The sequence below is a fragment of the Eumetopias jubatus genome, unplaced genomic scaffold (assembly GCF_037043125.1).
Source record: "Eumetopias jubatus isolate StellerSeaLion01/CBP00866 unplaced genomic scaffold, mEumJub1_p1.0 scaffold_1, whole genome shotgun sequence".
NCBI classification, from domain to species: domain Eukaryota; kingdom Metazoa; phylum Chordata; class Mammalia; order Carnivora; family Otariidae; genus Eumetopias; species Eumetopias jubatus.
In genome coordinates, this window is record NW_028274807.1 from 217,235,826 (window position 1) to 217,248,218 (window position 12,393).

The 12,393-nt window shown below is 62.7% G+C and overlaps 1 protein-coding gene across 1 annotated transcript in view; it reads left to right on the forward strand.

The window, feature by feature from the left end:
* Positions 1-12,393, forward strand: part of AP3D1 (adaptor related protein complex 3 subunit delta 1) — a 39,403-nt gene that overhangs the window by 23,061 nt on the left and 3,949 nt on the right. The window contains exons 9-31 of the mRNA XM_028126094.2: positions 169-218; positions 1,318-1,367; positions 1,826-1,874; positions 2,419-2,564; positions 2,644-2,792; positions 2,872-3,102; positions 3,534-3,765; positions 4,743-4,888; positions 5,114-5,255; positions 5,951-6,022; positions 6,689-6,764; positions 7,182-7,375; positions 7,642-7,715; positions 7,806-7,983; positions 8,305-8,364; positions 8,835-8,945; positions 9,801-9,941; positions 10,303-10,350; positions 10,772-10,961; positions 11,232-11,320; positions 11,401-11,486; positions 11,897-12,018; positions 12,111-12,190. Coding sequence (XP_027981895.2) covers positions 169-218; positions 1,318-1,367; positions 1,826-1,874; positions 2,419-2,564; positions 2,644-2,792; positions 2,872-3,102; positions 3,534-3,765; positions 4,743-4,888; positions 5,114-5,255; positions 5,951-6,022; positions 6,689-6,764; positions 7,182-7,375; positions 7,642-7,715; positions 7,806-7,983; positions 8,305-8,364; positions 8,835-8,945; positions 9,801-9,941; positions 10,303-10,350; positions 10,772-10,961; positions 11,232-11,320; positions 11,401-11,486; positions 11,897-12,018; positions 12,111-12,190 — 2,716 coding nt within the window. The remainder of the gene's footprint in view (positions 1-168; positions 219-1,317; positions 1,368-1,825; positions 1,875-2,418; positions 2,565-2,643; positions 2,793-2,871; positions 3,103-3,533; positions 3,766-4,742; positions 4,889-5,113; positions 5,256-5,950; positions 6,023-6,688; positions 6,765-7,181; positions 7,376-7,641; positions 7,716-7,805; positions 7,984-8,304; positions 8,365-8,834; positions 8,946-9,800; positions 9,942-10,302; positions 10,351-10,771; positions 10,962-11,231; positions 11,321-11,400; positions 11,487-11,896; positions 12,019-12,110; positions 12,191-12,393) is intronic.

Consider the following 12,393-nt stretch of genomic DNA (forward strand, 5'->3'; position numbering starts at 1 on the left):
AGTGTGAGAGGCCCCCGTTGGCAGTTAGAAAGGGAGGCTCGTGTGTCCCTTGGGGGATGCCACCGACCCGGGTGACAGCTGTGTGCGTGGGGGGCCAGCAGACGTGCGCTTTCCCTGCATTTCTCAGGCGTCCTGGTCCTCACACCTCTGGTCTTCTTCCTCCTCCAGCACGTCTGCCATGTCCCTTCTCTACGAGTGCGTGAACACAGTCATCGCAGGTGAGGGGCCAGCCACCGGGTCTAGGGCAGTCGGCTGTGGCACGTGGAAAGCCCTCCCCGCTCCCACCCTGGACACCGAGGTGGGGCCCCACGGTGCAGGGAAGACCCCAAGATCCTTCGCCCCATGTCCTTGCCACCTTCCTCTGGATCCCCTTGGGAGGCAGGGATGGCTTGTGGCACACCTGTCAGCAGGACCTTTTTCCCTGAGGATTTTAGAGCAAGTCTCAGGCAGCATGCCATCCCCTGTGGATTCTAAGCATAGGAACCTGTTACGAAAAGGTTTCGTGAGATGGGACCAGAAGGCACTTCTCAAAGTCTGCTTGGAGTCCCGCCTGTTTCAGTCAGTCTCCAGCCAAGGCCCACACAGGGCACTGGCTGATGTGTTTCTGCACACGCTTGACAAGTTGAGCCTCTCTACCCACATTATTTGTTGGAGCCAGAGTCGTGACCCACGGGGTTCACCTCCTCACTGCTTGCCTGTCTGCCCAAAGCTGTTGGGAAGCCAGCTTTATGGTCCCTCCTCAAGGGCCTGTGGGCAGCCTGAAATTCAGCAGTTTGCAGGAAGCTGGCCCAGGGTCCACACTCCATGATTAGAGCCATGTGGTCCCTGAGGCTCAGTGACACTGGCAGAGAGGAAGGGTGGGCCTTTGGGGCCAGCTAATGCCCAGAGGCAGCAAATGCAGGACCTGGAGAGCAAGTCTCTGTGTCTGGAGTGGTCGGTGGGGGAAACCAGGATATAGTAGGGTCAGAGCTGCCCACGGTGATGGGCAGGGGGCTTGGGGGCATAGGGCGAGGCAGCAGGCCTGGTACATGGCAGGGTTGATGGGTCTCAAGTGGTTCTGAGAGCCAGCAGGTGGGGTTGGCCCAGGCTCTGCGGACCTGTCCTGGATGGGGGTGCCTGCTGTGGGGTTGTGGTCTGTGCTTCCGGCCATAGAGCGCCAGCAACCAGATGCCATCTCGCGAGCCAGCCTCCCTGGGAGAGCAGTTGGGCTAACAGTGCCTGGTGTGGTGTCCCAGTGCCCAGGGTGGACGCGGGTGAGTGGGCCTCTGCACGTGGGTGAGCCTTGGCGAGTTCCTGAGGCGAGGTTTTCTGTTTCAGTTCTCATCTCTCTGTCCTCTGGCATGCCTAACCACAGCGCTAGCATCCAGGTACGTCCCTGGGTGCAGACCGTGCCGTGAGCTGCAGTCCAGACTGTGCCGTGAGCTGCAGTCGGGAGCAGCCTGGGGAAGGGGCGGCGGGCAGGGAATATGCCGCCCGCCCCACATCTGCAGTCGTCACTCACATACGGTGCCCTGCACTGGACCCTGGCCAGCCTTTGTCTGTGCAGTTGACAATGGGGGGGGTGGACACAAATTTTAGCACCCCTGGAAGCTGCCAGGTGTCAGTGGGTGCATCGGCAGGCATTCCCCAAACGTGTGTCCGTGTGAGTGCTTGCAGGCAACTATCCTGCTTGTGTGATGGGTGCTGCACCGAGTGGGGCCCGGCGTCCTCCACCCTCCCTGGTCCCTGGGCCTCCGGGCTGGATCCAGGGTACGAGGTGGGCCTGTGGTCACTGACTGCACTCTTGCCTCAGGAGGCATGACTACTGTCACCTTCCCCTTTGCAGCTTTGCGTTCAGAAATTGAGGATATTGATAGAAGACTCCGATCAGAACTGTGAGTTTCTCCTCTCCCTGCACACCCCATAGGTCCTGCGCCCGAAGCCTTTGCGGCGCCGGGGCTGTCGGCCTCGTAGGAAACCAGACGCTCGCACTCCTCTGCTGTGCGGCCCGCGCGCACTTGACGCCGGGTCTTTCTGTTTGGGGCAGGGAAGGGCTCCCGGACCTGGCCTGTGCAGGGCTGGACAGTGACTTTTCCCAGCTCTACGGGCCCGGCAACGTCTGCCGCTGTGGCGGTGGGAGGCACGGCCCATGCCTGTGCCGGGGACGTTCACAGAACCAGGCTTCGTGTCGGACGTGGCCCGTGGTCTGCAGTTCACCACCCTGGCTTTAGAGGCTTGTGTGTTTGGGTCGGTCAGGGGCAGACTGTGGCACCCGGCCCCCGGTGTGCCGCTTAGGACCCCTGGGGGCCTGCATGCGGCCGATTCTGATCGCGTCTAGGTGGTCGGGCTCGGGCTGCAGACCCGGCCTCGCTCTTTCTGTGCAGGCCCCGAAGCCCGTGAGGGCGTGTCCAGGTTAACTGCATCTCGCCATCTCTGCAGTGAAGTACCTGGGCCTGCTGGCCATGTCCAAGATCCTAAGAACACACCCCAAGTCGGTGCAGGCCCACAAGGACCTGGTCCTGCAGTGTCTGGACGACAAGGATGAGTCCATCCGCCTGCGGGCCCTCGACCTCCTGTACGGAATGGTGTGTGCCTCGCCCCGGGCCTGCTCGCCCCACCCCCTCCGGCCCCACCCCACCCTCACCAGCTCCTCCCCGCTCCCAGGTGTCCAAGAAGAACCTGGTGGAGATTGTCAAGAAGCTGATGAGCCACGTGGACAAGGCCGAGGGCACGACTTACCGCGATGAGCTGCTGACGAAGATCATCGACATCTGCAGCCAGTGCAACTACCAGCACATCACGAACTTCCAGTGGTCCGTGCCCCCACTGCCCAGGGGGGTGGGAGGGGGGGTGCTGGCGCCAGGGGCACGCCTCAAGGGCTCCCTCCTGCAGGTACATCAGTGTCCTGGTGGAGCTGACCCGGCTGGAGGGCACCCGCCACGGCCACCTCATCGCTGCACAGATGCTGGACGTGGCCATCCGCGTGAAGGCCATCCGCAAGTTCGCTGTGTCGCAGATGTCTGCGCTGCTCGACAGCGCGCACCTGGTGGCCAGCAGCACCCAGCGCAACGGCATCTGTGAGGTGCTCTACGCGGCCGCCTGGATCTGTGGCGAGTTCTCCGAGTGAGTGGCTCCCCGGAGGGAGAGGTGTGCTGGCAGACCTGTGTCCCCGGGCCCCTGGTGGCTGCCCTGGTCTCTCCTTCCTGGGGTTTCTCTCTGCCGAAAGCGTTTCCCACCCCGAGAACAAGTGAGAAGCCGGTCCCAGCGTGGCCCAGGACGGCTGCGTCTGTCCCCAGCTCTTCTCTTTTCCTTGCCCGTTGCAGCTGCGGACTCTCCGTCACCCACATGGTGCTGTTGGTTCGCTTTTGTTTGCTCTTCTCGATGTTTTTGCCTGCAGCTACTGTGTAATTATCTCTTGGTCACTGTGCTTTCTTCCTTAGAGTTCTCTCTCTCCCCCGGATAGGGGAGTATGCCAATGTGACCCCTGTAGCAGAGCGGTCCTGGGGCTGGGAGCCACAGGGGTGGCGTGCTCATCAGGCCTTCCCTGTCCTCAGGCACCTGCAGGAGCCCCACCAGACCCTCGAGGCCATGCTGCGGCCCAAGGTCACTACCCTGCCTGGCCACATCCAGGCCGTGTACGTGCAGAACGTGGTCAAGCTGTACGCATCCATCCTGCAACAGAAGGAGCAGGCTGCAGAGCCAGAGGCGGCCCAGGACGTTACCCAGCTCATGGTGGACCGGCTGCCACAGTTCGTGCAAAGCGCGGACCTGGAGGTCCAGGAGCGGGTCAGTGTTTCTCAGGGGGCTCCCGCCTCTGGAAGAGCCCATATCTCATGCTTGTGTTTTCCCAATAGCATCCAGCTTTGCCTTTCCCCAAGGGCAACTTGGAGAAATCCGTTTTCCAGGGCTCTGCCCCAGCCGGGGATGTGGGCAGATCTGGGCCCACCCGTGGTGGGGCAGGCAGGGGGTGCTGGCCCACAGGTGGGGCCTGGGGAGGGGGAGGAGACACGAGACAGCAAACAAGTGGGAGCTGCTGTAAGGGTGTGTCGTTGGCCTTTGAGGGAAGCATCCTGTTGGCAGCGGGGTTCTCAGTGGGTGAGGACTGGGGTTCCTGCCGTGGGGAGAGCTGGTTTGGCACGTCCTGTGCGACAGCAGCTGGGTGGGAGTTTGGGGTGGCAGTGTGGGCATCAGAGGCCAGACCGCTTCTGGTGCCCTGTGAGTGACACAGGGCCCTCAGGTATCCAAACTGCACACGAGCATTGAATGTCACTCGCTGGGCCCTGGTCCTCCACGGTTGAGAGCATCTGCACGACATTAGTGCAGCTGGTGGCTATGGTCCCCTAGCTGTGAGTCAACTTTGGGAGCCACGCTCGGGCAAAGTCCTAAGTCGGAGCCCGCAGATGACAGCAGCACAGAGGTGCCTATGTGTCTCCTGGAAGCAGGAACTGCAGGCCACTGGGGCCGCCCAGGCCTGTCCAGGCGATTCTCTTGGACAACAGTGCTCCCTCTGCTCATGACCCCCACGTCTTATTTGTGGGCTGGTTTCTTCCTCGCTGGATGCTTCTTCCACAGAGCCCATGGCTTCTGGGAGCTTTCGGATGTTCTCAGTAGGGTTCAGGCCAGCAGGGTTCAGGCAAGGGGCTTCCATGCTCGCCTTCCTTGGGCTGCGCATCCACGTGGTCCGAGCAATGAGCTGCATTGCCTAGTGGCCTTCAGGGCTAGTCCTCTGTGACCCCCTTGTGATGCCCCTGTGGTCCCCTCAGGCGTCCTGCATCTTGCAGCTGGTCAAGCACATCCAGAAGCTTCAGGCCAAGGACGTGCCAGTGGCAGAAGAAGTGAGCGCCCTCTTTGCTGGGGAGCTGAATCCAGTGGCCCCCAAGGCACAGAAGAAAGTTCCGGTTCCCGAAGGGTGAGCTGCACGGCCAGTCAGACGACATGGGTCGGGATGGGAGGCAGTGCAGCGGGACGTCGACTGATGTCTCTGTCCTGGGTAGCTGTGATCGCACGTGGCGGCTTAGCCTTCGTGTCCTTGTCTCCAAGAGGACAGGGCTGTTCCTGCTCCATGTGCCGCCGTGAGCGTCCAGGGCTAGGCACTCGGGCCGGGGCTGCTCTGTGACCTCACTGTGTCTTGTAGCCTGGACCTGGATGCTTGGATCAATGAGCCGCCCTCAGACAGCGAGTCTGAGGACGAGAAGCCCAAGGGCATCTTCCACGAGGAGGAGCAGCGCCATGCCAAGCAGCGGCTGCCAGAGGCAGATGAGGAGGAGCTAGCCCGGGTGAGCACCGGCTGTGTGGAGGCAGGGTTCCTGCCCACCGCAGCCTCCGGGGCAGATGGCCTCGCTCGAGCACGCTGACCCCTGTGAGCCCACGTGTGCTGTGCGTGGTCCTAGCAGATTTGGGCTCAGCGCTGTGGTCCTCCAGGGAGCAAGCACTCAGCTGCCCTTTGAAGTCTGGGTTGGGTTTCGTTGAAACGAGAAGTGGCTTCTCTGGAGCCCAGAGCTCCTCAGAAAGAGCCAAGGGGGCCTGACCTGGTGTCTGGGGGCTTCTGCTCCATGCCTCCTGGGTGCAGGATTACAACGTGCAACATTCAGAAAGCCTGGAAAAGAACAGAGATGCTGTGTTACCCCAGCTCCCCATCCCACTATGTGTGGTTCCTTTGTTTCTGAAATAAGAGGTGTCCCCCAGGAGTCCTTCCTCCCACCCCTATGCAGGCTGAATATCCAGGCAATGGGAGCTGACTCCCAGCTCAGCTCTTTGGAGCTGAAAGGCCTCAGACAGCTCATCCAACCTATCTGAGCTCCCATCCTTGAAACAGAGATGGTCATCCTCACCTCTTCGGGTCGTTCTTGACCCCGTTCCTGCTCCTGCTGTGGTCTTCCTTTTGGCTGAGGGCTGACAGTAAAGTTCTGTGGCCTAGCAGGGTGGGTGTGTGACCCACGTGCGTTCATGGACTTGAATCCTGTCCCTGCAGCGTCGAGAAGCCCGGAAGCAGGAACAGGCCAACAACCCGTTCTACATCAAAAGTTCCCCGTCCCCCCAGAAGGTAAGGCTGGGTCCAGGTCAGCCTCGACAGACACCCTCCCCCCCCCCCACAACCCCCTAGGGGTCCCATCTGCGGGATGGCACTTCGTTGTCACAGTAGGTCCATGTGGCCCAGCTGCCAGGTGGGTTCCACCCACAACACCGAGTACAGGCAGCTGCACGTTCCAGCTCTTGATCCAGGTGCTGTCCGCTGCCCTCATTCCTGTTCTCCACCTGCAAGGCTCCCCCAGACGGACACCGCTGCGCGTGGGTGCTCTCTTGGTTCCCTTCTCTTGGGATTGCCAGGTCACCTTGTGACTCTGCTCAGCCCTCTCAGGGCCCGCAGGCGGCCCCTGCCTGCCGCACGCACCCTCACCAGCTCCTGTAACGTCTGGTTTTCTGACTTCAGCCGTCCTGGTGGGCGCCAAGTGCTCATTAGGTTCCGGCCTGCACTGCTTTTCTAAACTAAGTAGGTGATCGAGACAGAGAAAGTGGGCGGAAGCTTTCTGACTTGTTCACACTGACAGACCAGTTCCCCAGTCTGTAGGGAGCCACGCCCCCACCCCCCCAGCGGGATCCCACACACCCCAGGCCATCTGCATGTTTCGTGCTGGGCCGCAGCCCCTCCTCAGGCATCCCCATCTGTCGTGTGTTCTGCCCAGTAACGCCTTGATTCTTGCTTCTCCAGCGGTACCAGGACATGCCAGGTGTGGAGCACATACCCGTGGTGCAGATAGACCTCTCGGTGCCCCTCAAGGTGCCAGGCAAGTATTTGCACGGGCAGTGTGAGCAAGGTGGGTGGGGGCCGGTTCTAGCTCCTGGCGTTGAAAGCCTCCAGCCTGCCATGCACGCTCTCTGCCACACCCCTGCTGCCTCCTTGGCTGTGGTGGGTCCCAACTTGGAGGGTGAATGGGGGGCACAGGCCAAGGGCCCACGCGTCTTAATGCTGGTGCCACGTCGTTCCTTCCCCTAGCCCCAGCCCCTCACCTACCCTAGCTGCTCTGGGCCTGCCTGTCGGCGTTCAGAAAGCCTCTGCTCACCTCCCTCTGGCACAGAGCACAGTGGGCTCTCCGTGCTGAGCCCCTGGGGGGCCCCCCACCCACACATGACTCTCAGGGCTGGGGCTGGTCTGGGCCATGGCAGGGCAGTGGCTGAGCACCGGGTCGTGCGCGCACCCACAGGGATGCCCATGTCGGACCAGTACGTGAAGCTGGAGGAGGAGCGCAGACACCGGCAGAGGCTGGAGAAGGGCAGGAAGAAGAAGAAGACGAAGGAGAAGGGCAAGCCCCGGCGCCACGGCTCCCTGCACACAGAGAGTGACGAGGACATCACCCCGGCGCAGCAGGTGGACATTGTCACCGAGGAGATGCCCGAGGTCAGCCCCCTGGGGTGCCCCCACTCTCACGCCCCGGGGCACAGGGAGGCTTGGAGGCCGCACGCACTGTGCCCCAGGCCCCGGAGAGGGGTCTAGAGCTGTGAGCGGGAGAGCCTGGCACATCCCGACCTCGCTTCCTGCCCCAGATGAGGGCCCCTCTCGAGCGTGGGCCTGGTTGTCCTTTTCTGAGAAGCGGGGCAGGGGTTCCACAGATGCGTTGGGCTTGGGGCCGGGTGGACTGGACACAGAGCTCCTCTCTCCCTCAGAATGCTCTCCCTAGTGATGAAGATGACAAAGACCCCAACGACCCCTACAGGGCCCTGGATATCGACCTGGACAGGTAGGCCTGGGGGCGGGGCCGGGCCTGCCCCGGGCTCTGTGTCCTCCGGGACCCTGTCCGCACACTCGTGACCCGCCTGCCCGCCCCCAGGCCCCTGGCCGACAGCGAGAAGCTGCCTGTCCAGAAACACAGAAACGTGGACGCCTCCAAGTGTGCTGACAAAGAGGACGTCCCCGGCGTGGAAAAGAAGGCCAAGAAGCCCAAGAAAAAGGAGAAGAAGCACAGAGAGAAGGAACGAGAGAAGACGGAGAAGGGGAAGGAGAAGGAGGTACGGGGGCCCCGCAGACACCCCCCCGCTGAGCCTCACGGCCCTCTGTGTCCACCGTGTGGTCACCCCGGGGGAAGAGCTGGGGCTTTTAAAGAAGTGTGGACCACGGGTCGTGCTGCTGTCTCACGGGCTGGCGCTCACGGACGTCTGAGGCTGCTTGTTCTGACGAGCAGAGAGCCGGAAGCACCGCCCCGGGCCCCAGCCCTGACGTTGTGGTCAGTTCCCTGCGCGCTGGGGTCCTGCAGAGCTGAAGCCGCCTGGCTGGTTGGCTGGAGCCTGTCTTGCTACTTAAGCCAAAGGCCTATCTTTCTGTGGTTTCAGGGCGAGGACTTAGACTTCTGGCTGTCCACCACGCCGCTGCCTGCTGCAGCCCCAGCCCTGGTAAGAGCCTGGGCGGCGGCCTGTGCCGGCCCTGCACGGTCCCCCATGGGCCCTTGATCGATCTGCCTGTCCGAGGCGTCCGGGGACACCACCTCTGGGCTCTGCCCACCCCAGGGGTGTGTGGATGTTGGGGCGCCCTTGCACAGACCAGCCAGATGTGGGCCAGCCCAGTGCCCTGCCTACGGTCTGGCCCAGTTGGTGGCTCTGAGAACGGCCCTGAGCACAAACGGCCCTGCGGCTCCTGAGCTGGGCGCAGCCTTGAGCCGTTGCTTCCTGTTAAGGATGGGGCCTGGGGGCCTGGGCCGTGACCGCACTCAGGGCCCCCAGACCGCCCCTGGGCCAGCCGCTTGCGCCGTGTGGCGGCCACGCGCCTTGGTGCTGACCAGAGAGGCCGGGCCGGGATGGGGGGGCGGGTGGAGGACACAGAGACCTCGCCGCCCCCTTGAGCCTCACCACCCGGCCTCCTGCAGGAAGAGCCGGAAGCGAATGCCATCGTCGCTGCCCCTCAGGAAGAGGGTGAGGGACCCCGGAGAGGGGAGCAGGGCGACGAGGGGGAGGACGGCACGGAGGGCCGCGAGAAGGTGAGGGCACCCGCCCTGTGGCTGGCGGGGGGCTGGCTGCCTGCGGCCCGAATCCTGCGGGGGGCGTCTGGTCGGCGTGCCTCTGGGCTCCTGGTTTTCACAACAGCTTGGCTGTCGCCCACCTGCTGTAAAGGTCATCTCTGTAGGGAACGTGGTCCAGTGCTATCGACTGCGTCCACAGGGCTGTGCAGCCCTTCTGTCTCTGCTTACTTCCATCTCCCCAAAAGCAACCCCACGCCCGTCAGCCGTTATTCCCCATTTCCTCCCCAGCCCCCGCCCCCATGAGCTCCTTTCCCGTCCGCGGATGAGCCTGTTCTGGACGTGTCACCCACGTGGACTCACACCCCATGTGGCCCTCTGTGTCTGGCTCCCTCCCTGAGCGTCGTGGGCTCGCGGTCCGTCCCTGGGTAGCGCATGTGGGCGCCTCGCTCCTGTTCAAGGCTGTGGGACGTGCCCGTGTGTGGGGGACACGCTGTGTGTATCCACTCGCCTGCTGAAGTTTCTGCCTTTCGGTTGTCATGAATTGTGCTCCCGTGAACAGGGGTGGGCAGGTTTCTTCGTGGATGTGCGTTCTCATCTGTCTTGGGTACGGCGAGGAGCTGGTGTCTGGGTTCTTGCTGCTCTCCCCATGGGTTTGTACCTGTGGGCAGCGACCTTCCACTGAGCAGTGGGTTTCCAGGTGCTCGCCTCTTCCCCATGGGCCTGGGGCTTGCTGCTCCGTCCGCTCTGCCACGCAGGAGAGTGTTGCTGACGTGTGTCCGCGGCCTCCTGAGTCACCACGGCCTGCGCCTTCCTTGCTGGGCACCGCCGGCCGGAGAAGTTAGAGTTAACCCTGATCTGCCCTTTGGGTTCCAGAAATCTAAGCATAAAAAGAAGAAGCACAAGAAGGAGAAGGAGGAGAAATCTAAAGACAAGAAAAAATCCAAGAAGAAGCCTCCCAGCAACGGGGCGGCAGAGCCTGTCGAGAACGGCGCACTTGATGAGGAGCCTCTCCCGGTGAGGGGTACTTCCCTCGCCTCCCGCGGGCCCGGGGCGCCTCCACAGCCCGCCAAGGCCTCGGCGCAGGGAGAGAGCCCAGCCGAGTCTAGGAGCTGCGTCCACGGGCCGGCGGGCAGTGGGGCCTCGGCGCATCAGGGAGGCGGTGCTGTCACATGACAGGAGTCCCTAAGGTGCAGGCTCATGTTGTCCGGGGCCCAGGGAGGCTCCTTGGGGCCCCCCCCCCCGCCCGCCCCCGGTTCTTCGGTTCCAGTGTTTTCCGCCTGGAGTGCTTGGCAGGTCGTGACAGGCCCTGTTGTGTCGGGAGCCGTCACCTTCGGGTTCTCCCTGGCCCAAGCTGAGTGTTCTCCTCTGTTTCCAGCCCATGTCCAGCTACTGCCTCCTGGCCGAAAATTCCTACATCAGGATGGTGAGTGGTGTGGGCGTTTTAGAGCACCAGGGGCTGGGGTAGGTGGAGTCCTTTCTCTGGGTATGTGGAGGGAGGCGGTGGGGTCTTGGCGACAGTGGAGGCTACGAGTGCGTCCGAGGGCTCCTGCGCCTAGAGCCTCCCCCACTGGAGCCTTTCTGGGGGGAGAGGGGCAAGGGAGTACTTTCTGGTGCGTGGGGCAAAGGGCCGGCGTGACGGCCAATGGCCGTCAGAGAAAGGGCCGGAGTTGCTGGAACCACAGGCAGCATGGAATTCTGTTCCTTGTGTAGGGATTTGGGTACTTTTTCTTCTCAGAGATGATCTGCGTTTGTATAGCAAGTGGTGCCGGCATTCCCCAGGCCCCTTGTGCAGGCCCGGAAGGGGGCTCCGGGGGGCACTGGCTGACCCTGACCTTGCCCCGCAGACGTACGACATCCAGGGCAGCCTGCAGAAGGACAGCCAGGTCACTGTGTCTGTTGTCCTGGAGAATCAGAGCCGCAGCTTCCTCAAGAACATGGAGCTCAACGTGCTGGATTCGCTCAACGCCAGGCTGGCCCGGCCGGAGGGCTCCTCCGTCCGCGACGGCGTGCCCGTGCCTTTCCAGTTGCCCCCAGGTGTGTGCGCCGCCGGCAGGCTGCCCGGGGCTGGCGGGAGGCCAGAGGCTCCTGCTGTTGCGGCCCCTCCATCCGGTCCCTGGACCCCATTCCCGTCCTGTCACCTGGCATCCCTCGGGCTGAGCCTGGTTTTCTGACCAAGGTGGACAGCACTGAGGACGGGCCCTGGGTGGGGTTGTATCCCTGCCACCCGCCAGGGTGCGGGATGGCGGTGGGGCACTGCCCCACGCCGCTCTCGGGCCCCGCTCCTTCTCGCCTCCCCCTCCCCAGGCATCTCCAACGAGGCCCAGTTTGTGTTCACCATCCAGAGCATCGTCATGGCCCAGAAGCTCAAGGGGACCCTGTCCTTCATTGCCAAGGTAGCAGGGCTCGAGGCGGTGTCGGGAGCCTGTGGGACAGTGCCCTGCTCCCCACTCATTCTGTGCACCTGCTCCCACAGAACGACGAGGGCTCGACCCATGAGAAGCTGGACTTCAAGCTGCACTTCAGCTGCACCTCGTACTTGGTCACGACGCCCTGCTACAGGTGTGCGGCACCCCCCCTCCGCAGCCCCGTCCTGCCCGCTGTGCAGCGAGCACGCAGGCAGTGCGGGTGCACAAGGCTGCTCGGGCCAGACGCTGGTTCTCTCCCGGCGCCAGAGGCCGGCGTGGACCCCGCCCTATCCCACGGTCCCTCCGTGCGTGTCTGTGTCCTGGTCTGCTCTTTTTAGGACGCTGGTCATATTGGATTAGGGTCCTGTTTCCAAAAACAGTCACATTCTGAGGTCTGGGGGTCAGGATTCACCATGGGAATTTGGGGGAGGTACGGGTTAGCCCATGACCTCTCCTAGGACCCTCAGAGACCTGGAGCTGCAGACACCCAAAGGAAGGCAGCGCCCGGAGGGGGCTGGGGAGCCTGCGTGTGCTCAGCGTCCCTGTGCTCTGTCCTACCCGCAGTGACGCCTTCGCCAAGTTGTTGGAGTCTGGGGACCTGAGCATGAGCTCGATCAAAGTCGATGGCATTAGTATGTCCTTCCAGAACCTTCTGGCGAAGATCTGTTTTCACCACCATTTTTCTGGTAAGAGATGGGATGTGGCTTTTAGCGCCTGTGTGGTGGTCCCTCTGCTCCCTGCCAGCCAGCTCCGGCCTCACGCGCCCCGTCCGTTGCAGTGGTGGAGAGAGTCGACTCCTGCGCCTCCATGTACAGCCGCTCCATCCAGGGCCACCACGTCTGCCTCCTGATGAAGAAGGTGAGCCTGGGGGCCGCGTGCGCCTGCGCCTCCGCTGCTGGGTCCACGTGGGAATAGTCTTTGCTGCTTCTCTCCTCTCGTGTCCAAGGGTCCGTGGCCTTCCCTCGTTCCTGACATGGGCAGTGTGTGTGTTTTCTCATTTTTCTTGGTCATTCTGGCCAAAGGTTTATCAATTCCCTCAATTTTTTTTTTTAATGACTTTT